Raw genomic sequence first — 16,607 nt, forward strand, 5'->3', positions numbered from 1 at the left:
TCAGTGGACGGGGCGCAGTACTTTTTACTGCTTCCTCAAAGACATTTCAAAGTGAAACTGGCACGTACTGACCTTTTAGCTCTAAGTGGCAGTGAAGAATGTGATGACTGCCAGGGTGTTTGGGTGCCACCGCCTTGACCCTGCTGAGGACCCAGCAGTTTTGTTATCGCTTTTGCGTTATCAGTGGAAGCATCAACGTGGTGAAAAAGGCGCATCGTGTTTTAGCATTACTATGAAAATAGCTTTGACCTTGAAGACCCCTGAGAAGAGGTCTCAGGGACACACAGGGTATCTGGGCCACACCATGAGAACCACTGTTTTGGTTTTTTTTTTAGTTTATTTTTTAATTTTAATTTTTATTTTTGGCTGCGTTGGGTCTTTGTTGCTGCGCGCGGGCTTTCTTTCTCTAGTTGCAGTGAGCGGGGGCTACTCTTCGTTGAGGTGCGCGGGCTTCTCATTGCAGTGGCTTCTCTTGTTGCGGAGCACGGGCTCTAGGTGCTCAGGCTTCAGTAGTTGTGGCATGTGGGCTCAGTAGTTGTGGCTCGCGGGCTCTAGAGCACAGGCTCGGTAGTTGTGGTGCACGGGCTTAGTTGCTCTGTGGCACGTGGAATCTTCCCTGGCCAGGGCCCGAACCCGTGTCCCTTGCATTGGCAGGTGGATTCTTAACTACTGCGCCACCAGGGAAGCCCCTGAGAACGGTTTTAATCCAGTGTGCCTAAATCACACACACTATAAATTCCGTACCTTGTGTGATTGTTAGGTAAACACAGTTGTACTTGGAAGTGTATTACTTTACAGAGTCACTGACATATTCAGAGAGGGTTTAAATGTGTTGTTCTCAAGTGAGGGGTAGGAAAGGGTCCATAGATACCGTGTTTATAAAATTTTAGAGAAAACTGAAACTAAAACCACAACACACATCCCTTTTTTTCTCAGGTTATGAAAGTAGTCCATGGTCCTTGAAAACATTTCAAATAATATAACAATAAGTGTGAAGTAGTCAGCGAGTGTCCTAGCTATTCACATCAATCATCTCTTTCTAAGTAAGTCAAATATCATTTTCAGTGCTTTAATATATGCTTATATAAGCATAAAACTCTGTTAAAGCTGGGAAGTTCTACATGTAGATGTTCTTACTGTTGTTCTTAAAGCATCAAATTAAAAAAAAAGAAAACTTTCTATTTCAGTGCATATAGCTATCTAATTCCTTTTTCCCGTAAACTTTTTATTATCCTTGTAGCCCTCCTACCCCAGATTATTTTGAAGCAAATCAGCATTATATCATTTCAAATATTTATGTCAGTATTTCGCAGGATGCTAGCAATCTAATTCTCATTCCGCTTTTATTTGTTAGCTTGACTTTTTCTATAAAGAGAACCTTCCCACACCAATTATCTGGATTCGCTCAAGTTCGGATGGTACAGAGAAGGGAGGAAGTTTGACACCTCACGGCTCCCTAGCGCCCTCAGAGTTGACCAGTGAGGTTTTGGTTTGCTTGTTTGGTTGCTGTTTCTGTATCTTCATGGGTCTAAACATATTTGATGTGTTTTAATCATCACAATTATTATCCTTATGGATGCCCATGTTATTCCATTTCTGACCAGTGGCAGCTTACTTAGGTTGGTGTCTGAGCCCTTTGGCCCGTGCTTGGTAGACTTTGATGTATCCCGGGAAGACAAGATAATCCTGGCTCATGTTACACGTTTCCTGCACCGAACCTGGACCTCTCCAAGGAGCTCTGGTTCCTTTGAAGGAAAACGGTACACAGGCAGCGGGAGCGCTGGAGGCTCTCACTGCTTGCAGGCTGGCCATTGTTTCTAGCCTCTTAAGTTTAGAGGAACCTTCTAATTTAAATTAAATGCTGGAGGGCTTTCATTTGACTTCTAGTCCTTAAACCTGTATCTCCTTTCAGCCAAGCCCGGAATCTCAGCGTCACATGCATTGATTCTCCTCACAACACACACACAGCAGATGTGTTATTTCAGAATAATGCTGCCAACACTCTCGCCAGCAATATGCTTACTGAAGAGTTTGTGTTTTCTTTTTTTACGATACTTTTTGTCCTTCGTGTTTATCCCACTAGGGTTATACATACAAATTACTTTCTTTTATAGTCCCTGTGTCTCCCAACTTATTGCCTTCCTCCTCTTACAGGTAATGATTCACGCTTTCAGTGTTATGTTTTGTCCCTTTATTTTTTAAAATACAAGCATATATATTTACTTATTTTTCTTAGATAAATGGTAGCGTCCTGTACACACTTATACCTTGCTTTTCGCCCCCAAATGATACTGCATTTATCTCATTCTTTTTTAATGGCTTCAGAGTTTTTCATGACATAGATGTACTGCAGTTTATTTAACCAGTACTATATTGATGAACATTTAGATGATTTTCAAATTTTTACTTAATGTTATATCTCATTAAACATTACAGTTATTCTTACTTAGAGGAAGAAGCAACATGAGGTTTATTGTTTTTGAAAGGAATGACCTACCTTCAATTCTAAAGAATGGTTAATATCTGTGATTGGTTGCTTATAATATAGAAGGAATAAAATTGCCGCATTCAATTTAGGACTTACTGAGTCTTTTGAATGGAGCCTTGTGGCTTGAAATAGAGCAAATGTTTGAAATAGGCCAGATCATTGAATTCCGGCTGTAGCCCTCCCGTGGGATGAAGGAGCACTGAAGTCCTGGCCCGAGAATGTGGCTTTGTAAAGCAGCTGTGGTAGTAGGACAGAAGAGGTTTGGGCAAGTTAGGGATCGTTTCTTAGGAAGAGAGGAGAGACTTGCCCTCTTGTATCTTAGAGTGAGATCTAGAAATCAAATCTGTTGCCGTCCTGCGAATCTCACCTCCTGCTCTGTATTTGTAGAGGACGTTTCTGCCTTACACAGTGATGGGACCCTTCCCCTGGGATTGGAGCGCTCCATTCCCGCATATTACAGGCCTACACATTTTGGCATCCCCTTTATTCACATGACTGCTTTGTACTACATTTATGGGCATAGTACTGTTATTCACTGACCTTGCCTTTTAAAGACTATTATATTCCACTTAACTGCTAGAAGCAGAGAATGAGCAGGGAATGACAGACATTTCAAGCTATAATGTCTTATTTCTGTTAATGTAAAAGATGTATACCAGCTAAGATTGATTCAGTTTAAAACAATCTGTGTCAGACTTTATGTGGTTTGTGGACCCCTTTGCTCTCATCCTGTGGTTCTTGTTTAAAATACAGATTTCTGGGTAAATGCTTGTCATCTGGGTCACAGGTGTCTGACCCCGTGATTCTGCCCCAAACTCACTTATCCCATTATTTAGTTCAGAAGGTACTGTTCCATGTATAGTAACTGAGAAAATCGTTAGATTCTAGAATTGTGGCTTCTGTTCGTAGTTTGAAAAATGAAGCATAAACGTTTCTAATTTCAGATCAACAGCAAAAAGAAAGAATCAGCATGGGAAATGACAAAGAGTTTGTATGATGCGTGGTCAGGATGGCTAGTAGTAACACTAACGGGATTGGCATCAGGTAAAGAAAATTTTTAATGTAACCCTTTCTTGGTTAACAGGATAATAAATAGTTCTCCGCTCCTTCTTGCAATTTTTTTTCAGGTACTTTTCGATTTTTAGAAGCATTTGTTTTGTTTCTTTTCTTCAAAAAAAATCTTCCTAAATATAAGACTAGGAGGCAGGAGGCTCAGGGTTCTAGTCTTGGCTTTGTCACCTTACGTGTCTATCCAATTTGGTTGATCTTTCTCGCTCACTTTCTTTATCTGTAAAATACATGGTTTGGACCAGATGATCAGTGAAGTATATCTTAATGTTAACATCACAGTAAATAGCTAATATTTATTGAGTGCTTCCTGTGTGTCATACACTGTTCCAAAAGCTTTACGTGTGTGTAAACCTCATGGCAATCCTATGGTCTGAGTCTTAACAGACGAGGGGACTAAGCACAGAGAGCTTAAGCGACTTGACCGAGGTCATGTAGCTAGAGAGTCGGCAGGCCACGGTCAGAGCCCACACTTAAGCTCCGTGTGGGCTGCACCATGCCCAGAGGCCCTCTGGGTGAGACTTTAATAGCAGTTGAAGATGTGAAAACAAACACGAAGGGCTGTTTTACTGACTTTCAGCTTCCACTGTGGAAGATTATGTCCCGAAGAACATGAGGGAAAGTTAAAATTTGTGTAGAGAGTAGAGGCATCTGATACCCCTTATTGGCTGGCCACTGTTTATGTGACCCATTGATCTTTTTATATGAGAAGAACCTAGATTTTGACCATAAATTTGTGTATTCTCTGTATTCTGTCAGTAAGATGATCTTGGTATATTTGATTTTCTGTTAAAAGAAAAAAAAAAACCTGGTAGTCTGTCACAGTAATTCATTAATGCCATGAGTTTCACTAATTCTAACGGATATTCCATTTTAATGAGCTTGAGATCCTTTGTAAATCTGTGGATTAGGTTTCAGATTAAAACACACTAGTAAAAACTATGACTTTCACAACCTGAGATGAGCCCCTCCTGCCAGGTAGGTTGTCTTTGGAAGATTCCGACACATTTTAAAAATCACAGTGAATTTTAATGATGTAAGTAGTTTTAATTTCAAGCGAAGGATAACAATTTTATTTTAAAGAATAGCTATTTACACTTTTTAAAAAGTAACAGAAACTTATTTCTAATACGACTTGAAATCTTAAATTTGTGTAGTATTCCCTTTATGACCCTTTATTTGTAGGGAGTCCCCAGCTTTCCTTGACCCTTTTAACCTGATAGTTCTGGGCTCCCCAGAAATGGACTGCCTGTTTTCACCACCTCCAACGTTTTTTCCAGGGGCATTGGCTGGTTTAATAGACATCGCCGCCGACTGGATGACTGACCTCAAGGAGGGCATCTGCCTTAGCGCACTGTGGTACAACCACGAACAGTGTTGCTGGGGGTCTAATGAAACCACATTTGAGGAGAGGGATAAATGTCCACAGTGGAAAACATGGGCCGAATTAATCATAGGGCAAGCGGAGGTGAGTCTTGCTTTGTCTCAAAGTGAATTAATAATTGATACCGTGAAATGAGTCTCCAATTCATTTAATTGTAGAATTAATCACGTTAGATGACTGCAACTGCATTAAAGGAAAATAAAGAAAGAAATGTAATAGGATAGAATGGAAAGTATGAGAACACGTTGGCGTGAGTAAAATGTAGGTACTGTTTCAAGAGGCTCTTCTATTAACTGCATAGCCACATACAAATCTGCTGGGTTATGACGTAAAATGTGTTTCTTATTGTAGAAAAGAAGTGCAGTAGGAGCTGTGTAACCACAAAGTGCCTATTAACATAATACATCACAATTGTTTGGGAAGTATGAATTATCAAAAATTGTAGTGAAAATAAGCCTTCAAACTGGAGATATCTTGCAGAAATGCCTAGATTTTTCTTTGTGGCATGACAGTTTTTAAATGAGTATTTTACTATTGTTGATGTTCTATAAAGAACATTTTAGAAGTTAGAATATTATATTTTATATATATATATATATGGTTACATGGTAAGATATGGATATGTTTTTAAAATTTTATCGTAGCTGAATTTTAGCACTAAAAAGACTATGTTTGCTGGTGAGATGGGCAGTATGCTGTTTCTCACTTAATCTTCAGGAGAATCGCAGCAAAATAAAATCTGAGTGTGAAGCTAGTTTTGTCTTCACCAACTGTTTCCAAAAAGTGGTTTGTGGGTTGGCGGAGATTGAAGTGCAGCTGAGATTCTTGGCAACAAGACTTTGAGGATCAGGAAGAAGCTAGGAAAAATATTAAATAGATTGTCTCCTTGGTGTGTATACAAATATGTTTTTAGATTCTACTTAAATATTTTGTTCATGTAAAGCTTTTATTATTGTGGCAGTAAACCAGGAAACTTCGACAGGTTTTACCCAAGCTGCTGAGGTGGCAAGCGCTTGAATTAGTGGTGCCCGTAAATTAAGTTCATGCTACTGAACGATTTGTTTTTTAGGGTCCTGGTTCGTACATCATGAACTACATAATGTACATCTTCTGGGCCTTGAGTTTCGCCTTTCTTGCCGTTTCCCTGGTGAAGGTGTTTGCTCCGTACGCCTGTGGCTCTGGGATTCCAGAGGTAAGCCATGCAGTGTTTCGTGTCATTAACATTTTGCAGTTGTGATACTGATCTTTTTGCCTGTAGGGGGGAAAAGTAGTGGTTTTTCTGGGGAAGTGGTTTGTTTGTAATATGAAAAAGAAAATTTTTAAAATGTCAGCTGATAGTAGACATCTTTGAAAGAAATTCTTCCCCATACTCGTTTCATTGTTTTTTTGTGGAGGTTGATTTTTTTTCCTCACCACGAATTTCGCACATGACTAAACGAATATCAGCACTCAGCTAAACACCAAGAACCTGGAAAATATCTTGCAGCCTAAAGTTCTTTGGTGACTTAGTTAATGTTTTGCTCTCATGAACTGGATTTGATTACGTTCACTTTCTTTTTATAACTATCTTTTAATTAGATAAGTTAATAATCCTTGAATTTGGCAGATAACATTTATAACCCTTTTGTACTTTAAAATAAATATTTGATCATAGTGGGTCCATAGTACAAACTTTTGGGTTTTATTTTTTATCAACAGTGACTTAAAGAAGAATATACTTAGGATTGAACATGATGTGAACTTATTTCTTTTCCCTTTTTAGTTTTCTGCCTTAAATAAGTTACTAGCTTTTTCTAGTGCATTGCTTTTAAAAACAATTTTAGTGATTTTAAAGCTGTATTAATTAAGAATATCTTTAATAAGGAGCAATACTGTGTAGTATTTAGCAGTTGTCACTCATCCTTCTTAATATATAGGAAAATATTACACATTATTACAGTACTCTGAGAAGGCACAATATCTTTAAAGGCAAAATATCTTCATTTCTGACACAGAATGTCTGAAATGTATCTAACTGTTGTATTATATGTCTGTAACAGAAATATCCCAATTTACCATTTGCTGGTTATGTAATTATACCCCTTGCATTGAAGTCTGTAGCCCCTTAACATGGCCTGGTATTTTAGTTTTGTTCATGAGATAGGGTTGCCTTCTATCCTTGCTGGGGAAGAGAATTAGAATACGTTACAGATTTATTATATAGAGCATAATAGTTCAAGCTTTCAGAAAATGAATTGTGAATCTTTCCATTGTCCACCAAAGTTTGCAGGGTGAGTAAAACAAGAGAGTAATCTATTAGTTAAGGTCTCATGTTTCTTAAAGGAAATTAAGCTGCCTTGATCTTTCCTTTGTAGATTAAAACTATTTTGAGTGGATTCATCATCAGAGGCTACTTGGGAAAATGGACTTTAATGATTAAAACCATCACATTAGTACTGGCTGTGGCATCAGGTTTGAGTTTAGGAAAAGAAGGGCCCTTGGTACACGTTGCCTGTTGCTGTGGAAATATCTTTTCCTACCTCTTTCCGAAGTACAGCACAAATGAAGCTAAGAAAAGAGAGGTAAGCGTCTTCTTTTGTTTGACAGATGAACATCTGTTACATAGACTTAATCAGTGAAGAATTTCCTAGTGTAAAGATCACATTGGGTAAATTCTGTATTCAGATTACAATTTTAATGTGTTCTGAATGATCTCCAGTATCTGTCTGGAGTCCATCCCCAGTGCGGCTCACTCCTATATTTCAGGGAGGTTTAGATGGCCTGGTGTCCGTTGGTTTCAGCTGAATTTCACAGAGGTTTGCATTTGTTTTTGCTTTGCCTGACACCTCTCCTCCTCTGAAGTGTTTCCCAAATGTAACATTGTTTTTACTCCCGTTTCTCCGATCAGTGTTTCTCCTGGGATGGGCCATCTCACCAGCTGTCTTCCTCTGGAGGAGGTGTCTGATGCCCACTGGGAGAGGTGTGTCATCTCAGAGAGCTCTCTGGCACCTTACAGAAGCTCAAAGGGTCTTTAACCTCCTGAGGTTACATCAGAGATTCACGTTAAGGGGATACAGGACTTCCTCTTGCCTGAGATCTTCCAGGAGACCTTTAAACTTGATATATCATAGAGTTCCCCTGATGTTTCTAGGTTGCTGTGGATATTTTCTAGAAGAAAAGTGGGCTCCTGGGACCTTCTTATTAGCTCTAGACTTTGGGAGCCCAGTCCCCTCCTGTTTCCCCAGTCTCAACTGCATTTGTCTACCCAGTGCAGTTCCTTTACTTGCTATTGTACCTTGACATTTGTGGGGTAAGATTTTAATTTCTATTTATTCATTATAAGTACAAAAATCAATTTATTAGAAAATATTATAGAAATTAAATTCACCCAGATTTTAATGTGCACACTGTGAAGATTAGTAATGTTTATGACATTAACTTGATTCTGACACCTTGGCGCGTAAATGACTAGAGTTCACACGTTAGTTGAAAGCATTTAGGCTTCGTATTTTGGCCTTCTTCCCTTGACCACTTCCTTGACGTGTTTAAATTAAGTGATTCTTAGATATTTATGAAACAGACAAAAACATCTGTGACTTTTAGGTATACGGGTGCTACCTTGATTGTAAAATTCTATTATATTAAACGTAGAATCAGAGAATTCAGTTAAGTCTGTTGTCTGCAATCCTGTTGGTGGAAAAAAACAAAACGGTAAGTTAGATATGCTCTCCCTCCTCCCCCACATAAGCAGTCTGCCTTCTAAAGCCGGGTACAATTTAATTAAAACAAGTATTTGTTCATTTTTAATTTACCAACTACTGACTCTGGAGCCTGACTATGGAGTTCGTGCTCTTAACACTTACAGTGTAATTTTTATTATTTCAAATTTCTCTTTCAGAGATGTCAGAATTCACCATTTGAGGAAATGCTTTGGTAGCCTCAGATATTTACTGGAGTAAAGTAGTGAAAGGAATAAAGACTTAGGAAAGTACTTGATTACCAGTAGGTGCCCAGTGACTTGCTATGTGTGTTTGGCTTCGCCCTGGTGGGAGGTGGGCAGCGTTCACTGGCCGCCTGGGGACGGGAGGGAGGCCCGCGCGTGCTGTTTCTTCCTTGCTGTGGCCTGTGGTGCGCGTGCGCCCTCGGGCGGCCGTGGTTTGCACCTTCAGCCGAGGGTCCCCTGGGGGCAGGAGCGGGCTCTTCAGAGGACTTAGGGAACGGAACCTGTAGGGAGCGCTATAGGTTTTAAGTTCCCTGGACATTTCACTAGCACGTGGGCTGGAGTAATTATTAATGATGCAGCAGTGAGCTCCAAAATCTGAGGAAATAATATCCTGTTTAAAAACAAACAAACAGCTCTCTCCACTGGTCTCTCTCCACTGGTGTCCTCAAGCACACATCTCGAAGGTTGTCTGTGGTCATTGCCTTTTCTTTACATCCTGCTTATTACATTGGTATATCTCGCGCAAATGTTTTTTGACTGAATATTGAATATAAGAGTGACCTTTCAATTAAAGCAGAAGAGAAGAAAATCTTTTTAGAAGAAATATTTGCCTTTGCTTGGAGAGAGGGAGACATGTGAGTTAAATTCAGAAGGGCATTTCGAAAATTTGAGTAACATGAAGAATTTGTGTTTGGTATATTTGAGTTTATAAGAACATGTGAAATAACCTGCATCCTCTTTGTAGGTGCTATCAGCTGCCTCAGCTGCAGGTGTTTCTGTAGCTTTTGGTGCACCGATCGGAGGAGTTCTTTTCAGCCTGGAAGAGGTAGGTTAAAAACAACAACAACCAGCAATTAAAATTATGTATAATTACCATTACACATGTATTTTGGCACACTTTTCAGTTTTATAGCTAGTGTAATAGACACAGACTTTGCTTTTAAGTTTTCAAATTTATTTTCATAGTTATTTTCCACTCTTTCTTACATTAAAAAGTCATGAAAATAATATATATGTTCTTTATTGAGAAAAGTCTTTTAAAAATATTATTCATGTATAAAATGTTAGTGATTATTTAAAATTTAACTTTGTTGAACATAAGAGTAAGCACAAATAGAAAATATTGGAAACAATCCTTATTGGCTAAATTATAGCCTTGTTTTTATTTAAAGATTTTTAATCAGTTTCTAAGTCTTTTTAAGTTTTTCTTGTGTGATTATTTCTATGGCAGTTATTGATGTTTAAGGAAATAATTCTGGTTGCCTCAGTGGAATATTTTGTTTTTGTGTTCTCACTGGTGCTTAAGAGTTTTTACACATTTACACAAAAATGTGACTTAGAAATGTTTAAAATTTACTTTTCTCCACCAGTTGTTTATGTTCTTCTTTTTGCTTTAATATATAAGAGGGAAGTTAAATACTTCTTTATGAACTAACAGGAGTTGGTGGTGGTACATTTATTCTTAACTACCATGATTGAATTGGCATGAAGCTCATGTTAAAAATAACACAATGCTACGTATTTTAAATAATTATTAGACACTTATAATCAGTTGATACTGTGAATTAGTAATGATGTGATAGCCAAAGTTACTAAATAGTTGTATTTTTCTTACCACGGTAAAATCCGTTATATGTAAATTCTAGCTGCAGCAAAATTTAGAGTGTTGATATTTACCGTTGAAGTTATAACATATCAGAACTATCTTATAAAATTATAGCATTAATTTTTCTTTTCCTTTTTTTTTTAGGTTAGCTATTATTTTCCTCTAAAAACTTTATGGAGATCATTTTTTGCTGCTTTAGTGGCTGCGTTTGTTTTGAGATCCATCAATCCATTTGGTAACAGCCGTCTGGTCCTTTTTTATGTGGAGTATCATACCCCGTGGTACCTTTTTGAACTGTTTCCTTTTATTCTCCTCGGGGTATTTGGAGGGCTGTGGGGAGCCTTTTTCATTAGGGCAAACATTGCCTGGTGCCGCCGACGCAAATCCACCACGTTTGGAAAGTACCCTGTTCTCGAGGTCATCATTGTTGCAGCCGTCACTGCTGTGGCAGCCTTCCCTAATCCCTACACGCGGCTCAACACCAGCGAACTGATCAAGGAGCTTTTCACAGACTGCGGCCCCCTGGAATCCTCTTCTCTCTGCGACTACAGAAATGACATGAACGCCAGTAAAATCGTTGATGACATTCCTGATCGTCCAGCAGGCCTTGGAGTATATTCAGCTATATGGCAGTTATGCTTGGCGCTCATATTTAAAATCATAATGACAGTGTTCACTTTTGGTATCAAGGTAGGTGCTCCTGTGAGGTGATATGTAAGTAGTCTTGGCATGTTCAGAACTTGTATGTGGAACGAGAAATGAAAGTTTGATCTAAAGATGGTTGCTTCATAAATGTAGGCTGAAAAAGTTATCTTTTGGGTTCAGTTCTTAGTAATGAAAAGAAGAATTTTTTAGGATATATTGTTGAGCATGGTGTTTCTTGCTGGGTTAACAACTTACCCCAAACCCAGCAGCTTAAGAGAACCGCTTACTGTGCTCTTGATGTTGGGTCAGTAGGATGGGAGGGTCTCAGCTGGGCATATTGTGTTCGTGGTCAGTTCCACGGCTGTCATCAAGACACGGCTCGGCTGGTCATTTCAAAGCCATTCGTGTGTCAGGCATCTCAGAGCCATTCGTGTGTGAGGCGTCTCAGAGCCATTCGTGTGTCAGGCACCTGGGCTGAGCAGGTTCAGACAGCTGGGGGGGACCATCTGGGCCCCTGCACTGTCTGTCTGTCTCTGGTTTTTCCCTCGTGGTGGCCTCAGGGTGGGTGGATTCCTCACGTGGTGGCAGTTCAGGGTCCCCAGAGCATGGTTCCAAGAGGACCGTTTCTAACCTAGCCGAGGATGTCCTGCAGCACGCCTCCTGTTGAGTTCTGTTTCTCTGCGCGGTCACAGAGGCGCCGGGTTCAGGGAGGGGACACACACTCTGCCTCAGAGTGGGAAGGGGTGTCAGAGAATTCATCATTATCTTTTAAAACCACTTTTAGTCGCTTCCTGTTGCTGCTGTGACAAATTACCCCCAAATCACATACATTTATTACAGTTCTGGACATCAGAAATCCAAATTGGATCTCCCTGGGCTAAAGTGAAGATGCAAACAGGGATTTACGGGGGTTCTGGGGGGGAGTCTGTCGTCTTGCCTTTTCCAGCCTCCACGTGCCTTGGTTCCTGGCCCCCTTCCTTCATCCTCAGAGCCATGGCTGGTCAAGTCTTTGCTTTATCTCAGCGGTCTGACACGAGCTCTTCTAAAGCCTTCTTTCACATTTAAAAAGCCTTTGTGATTACTTCAGGCCCACCCATATCATCGGGGTAATCTCCTGTTTTCAGGTCAGCTGATAAAACAACCTGAATCCCCCCTGCGTGCGGCGGACCGATTCCCAGGAATTAGGATGTGGGTGTGTGTGGGGAGCCCTTGCTCTGCCTCCTGTATCACTGTGGGATGTTGGCTGGAGAGGGCCCTGTGGGCTCAGAGCTCAGTCACTAGGCCTGGGAGTACCAGGCCTTTCCACCAGGGGTTTCAGGCAGCTAGGCCTTGTGCCCTGGGACATTGCTTCTTTTGAATTTATGAAAGTGAGAATAACATTCATCAGTTAGTGATTTGCCGGAGATGTAATTCTTACGATCGTCAGTGATGTGTGTGGGAATCAGATGTCTGTCCTTCGGACCCTCGTTCTTTAAAGGCCGGCGCCTGTGGCTGACGCAGCTGCTACCATTCACCGATGACACAGCACCGTGAGCCACGGGGAGGACAGCTGCAGCTCAGCAGACTGCAGCAGCAGCAGCCTTTGAACCACCGTCTCTCTCTTCTGTTGGGCTCTGCCTTAGTCCGCTGGGCATGTGGGTTAAGTGATAGAAAAGCCGTGATTAAGTGATAGAAAAGCCGTGAAGTTTCCCCTTTTTTCATAGAGAACCAAGTTAGAAGAGCCACTACAGCCCCCACTTCTGCAGGGAGTCTGCTCTGTAAATCCAGCTTTCTCCCACGGAAGCCAGAGGCAGCGGGCAGGCCGCCAAGGCCCACGTTGCCCTCCGCTCTGGCTGAGGGCCTACCTGGTGGGAGAGTGAAACGTCTGTTTTGATCCCTTCTGTGTGCATATTCTTTTCATGACCTGACACAGTTGTCAACACGTATTGCTCTGTGCTGGGCTCGTTTCGTGCCTGGCAGGTTGGAGCTGTTGGTCTTTTAATATTGGTTAAATAGTTGGTCTGCACTGTTCCTGGTTTCCTCACTAAATTGAATCAAGAAAACTGTGCGCCTTTTAATCATTTCATGTATGTGTGTATGTAAGGGACCGGCATGAAGAGACCCCTGAGCTAACGGAGAAATAACCCTTGGGTCACCTTCTCTTTGGGCTGGGGAGTGTGGGTTGTTACTTTGTAACTGAGCTGGTGGAATTGTTGCCCTTACAGTTAGAACAAGGGTTTGCTGCAGTTCCCTTTGCGCCAGGATTCCGTGCTGCGCCTCAAGGCTTAGACCGTCGGTCTGGAGCAGGCGCGCAGGGGACGTGCCTCACCGAGCGCTTGCCCCGTTGCAGGTCCCGTCGGGCTTGTTCATCCCCAGCATGGCCATCGGCGCGATCGCCGGCCGCATCGTGGGCATCGCAGTGGAGCAGCTGGCCTACTATCACCACGACTGGTTCATCTTCAAGGAGTGGTGTGAGGTCGGGGCCGACTGCATCACCCCCGGCCTTTACGCCATGGTCGGCGCGGCCGCCTGCTTAGGTAACGGGGCCCTGCGCATGCGCGCGTGTGCCTGGGGCCGGGAGAGGAGCGGGGCGGGGGAGGAGGGCACGGCGAGGCATGCGGCCTGTGCAGCGCTGGTTTTCATCTCGCCAGTCCCTGCACACTTGTGAAGGCAGCACCGTAGGAGCAGTTAAGGTCTTTTTACTATCGCGTGATGCTGTAGGGCAGAAAACATCTCAGTACAACAGAGGCTTGATTTGAATCCTGGCCAAGGAGGTGTTTGTTTTCTCGTTGTCGGGGTGCGTGGCTTACCTGCAGCCGCTCTAGCGTGCTTCCTGGGTTAGCGCTCCGCAGAGCTTCGGGGTACCTGTACTCCGCCTCCGCACAGGTTCCCCGTCAGCCTTAGTAAAAGGTTCTTTACCAGGCTGCCTCCATTTAAGATGCATTTACAGCCGAAGGAAAAAACTAACTAGTGCTTTAAGGCAAAGAAAAGCAAAATGTCTGCATTACATTCTTAAGAGTCTATTTTTTGTCCTCTTGGACATGGAAAGTCATTATTTTATTTTATATTTAAAACGTCAACTAAACTTTGGTTATAATATTTAACTATAGTTGGTATTTTGACTCAGGTTTGTTCAGTGAGCCAGAATTGTGTAGTTATTGATCTTCCAAAGTGTCATATTAAATGCAAGTGTTGGGAGGAATCGTTGTCGGCAGAGCAGCAAGTAGGCATCTGCTTTGCGGCGAGCGCCGCCGCGCGGGGTGCGGTGCGCGGTACAGAAAGCAGCGTGAGCGTGGGCCCTCCCCTCGCGAGCCGCGGGTCGGGGGACGAGGCCGGCGCTGCTTAAACGGAGGAGCACGGCGCGAGGCGATGGGCTCCAGCGCAGGAGCGCGGTCAGGGGCCCTGCGGGGATCCAGAGGGAGGGTGGCGGCAGGGGCCCTGGGAGAGGAGCAGGGCTTGAAGGGGCTGCCTTTGTTGAAGAGGACAGTGACGTGCAGACAGCGGGGTCGGGACGGGTGAACGCGGCACGCGGGGGGCTTCGGAGAACCTGGCAGTGTTGAAGTAGAGAGTGCGTTTTGGGCACTTTGGGAAAGAAAGGTGGATTGGTGAGAAGGAGGCAGTGACTTAGGTCAGGATGAACTTCTATTTGGAACTGGTCAGATCCGTGGTAGGGTTGTGGCTTTGCCATTTTTAGTGTGATGATTTTGGGAAAATTCCTTTACTGCTTGATTTTTATCTTTCTTATCTTTAAAATGGAAATAATAACTACTTATTTCCTACAGTTGTTTTTGAGGATTATGTAAAATAAAATGCATATAAAGCTGTTAGCACGGTGCCTGGTAAAATACGTGCTTGGTTAAAAAAATAAAAGCCTTTGTAAACCGCCTAGGGTATCCCAGGCATAGTGTAGATACCTAATATATAGTAGGTTCTTTCTCCCTTTTATTTTTAGGTTAAAAAACAAAAAGAAAGAGCTTTAGCTTCACACAGTATCAACTGACAAACCCTGGTAGGTTTTTGAGCAAAGGAGCAACATGGTGAAAGTAGCACTTAGGGAAGTTAACCTGGGGACATGGCTTATAAAGTGGATGGAAGGTAATGGGGCCCGCAGTCAGGGAGGTTGGATGAAACAGTATTCAGATTCAGGAGCCGAGACTTGAGGGTCTGACTAGGTGGGTGATAGTGAGAATACTGAGAAAGGGGCCCCTAGATAGATGTTTGCAGAGCACATCAGCTAGGACTAGGTGAGAGTCTAGACGTTGGGATAGAGTAAAGGGATGAACCAGGAGCGGCCACTAGGTTGTCAGGAGGGATGTGTTGTCTGGTCCTGGAGTTGGGGGCCGGGATGGGAGCTCTCTGGGGGAGAAGAGGGGTTTGGCTTTGCGTGTGTGGTGGTTTCTGCTACAGTGGGTCCCCCAGAGTCTTTACAGTTGGAAATGAGACCAGTGTAGCCGGAAGATAAGGTGTGGGTAGCCAGAGACATGGGACAGACACAGCGTGGGTGGAGGGGCCTGTGTCAGGGAGGCCTCAGCAGAGAGCAGGGCTCACAGTGGTGATCTGGTAGATACCTGGAATAGTTCAGGTGAGTTTTCTAAGTGGGGGCATTACACTGTTACCAGAAACCGCAAGGCGTCAGAGTGTTTTATTCATTTTGAAGAGATTTAGAGGAGAGAAATGTATTAATTTAATATTCTACCCACGAGTTTAATTTGTAAATTGGTAGTAAACAAGTTAGCTATGCTGTGCTTCACCAAGTTCTTTAAGAATTAATTGTAAGCTTTTATAGCGGTGAAATTATGTCTTTGTGATAGCAGTAAACCAAAATGGCAAACTGTATTAGTCGGTCAGCTGTGATTTTTTTATCTGAAGTAAACCAGTTTTAAAATGTTATTTTAATAGTCTTCTGTGTTATAAACAAAGAAGATGGTTTCTCTAGATCTTATTAAAATAGCGATGATCCTTTTCACTAAGTTCTGTTTATAATTTGTGTCCACCTGCCTAGTGCGGAAATTCTACCACCGTGGATTGATGAGGACCCTGCCCTTCCTGACCTGTGGTCTTATTTTTTTCAGGTGGTGTGACGAGGATGACCGTGTCCCTGGTGGTCATTGTTTTTGAGCTCACTGGAGGCTTGGAGTATATTGTTCCCCTGATGGCTGCAGTAATGACCAGTAAATGGGTTGGAGATGCCTTTGGGAGGGAAGGCATTTATGAAGCTCACATCCGGCTAAATGGATACCCTTTCTTGGATGCAAAAGAAGAATTCACTCATACCACCCTGGCTGCCGATGTCATGAGACCTCGGAGGAGTGACCCTCCGCTGGCCGTCCTGACCCAGGACAACATGACCGTGGATGACATAGAAAACATGATTAACGAGACCAGCTACAACGGCTTTCCTGTCATAATGTCCAAAGAGTCTCAGAGATTAGTGGGATTTGCCCTCAGAAGAGACCTGACAATTGCAATAGGTACCCTTTTAAAGAACTACACACACATATACGTCTATCTACGG

At 42.4% G+C, this 16,607-nt stretch overlaps 1 protein-coding gene across 8 annotated transcripts in view; it reads left to right on the forward strand.

The window, feature by feature from the left end:
* The window catches only part of CLCN3 (chloride voltage-gated channel 3), an 84,320-nt gene that overhangs the window by 54,014 nt on the left and 13,699 nt on the right, over positions 1–16,607 (forward strand). For all 8 annotated transcript variants that reach the window (XM_082402103.1, XM_082402102.1, XM_082402101.1 and 5 more), the window contains 8 exons: positions 3,433–3,532; positions 4,837–5,024; positions 6,010–6,132; positions 7,295–7,501; positions 9,608–9,688; positions 10,613–11,158; positions 13,443–13,629; positions 16,165–16,563. In XM_082402103.1, coding sequence (XP_082258229.1) covers positions 3,433–3,532; positions 4,837–5,024; positions 6,010–6,132; positions 7,295–7,501; positions 9,608–9,688; positions 10,613–11,158; positions 13,443–13,629; positions 16,165–16,563 — 1,831 coding nt within the window. The remainder of the gene's footprint in view (positions 1–3,432; positions 3,533–4,836; positions 5,025–6,009; positions 6,133–7,294; positions 7,502–9,607; positions 9,689–10,612; positions 11,159–13,442; positions 13,630–16,164; positions 16,564–16,607) is intronic.

This window comes from Balaenoptera borealis (genome assembly GCF_965194805.1).
Source record: "Balaenoptera borealis genome assembly, chromosome: 8".
Taxonomy (NCBI): Eukaryota; Metazoa; Chordata; class Mammalia; order Artiodactyla; family Balaenopteridae; genus Balaenoptera; species Balaenoptera borealis.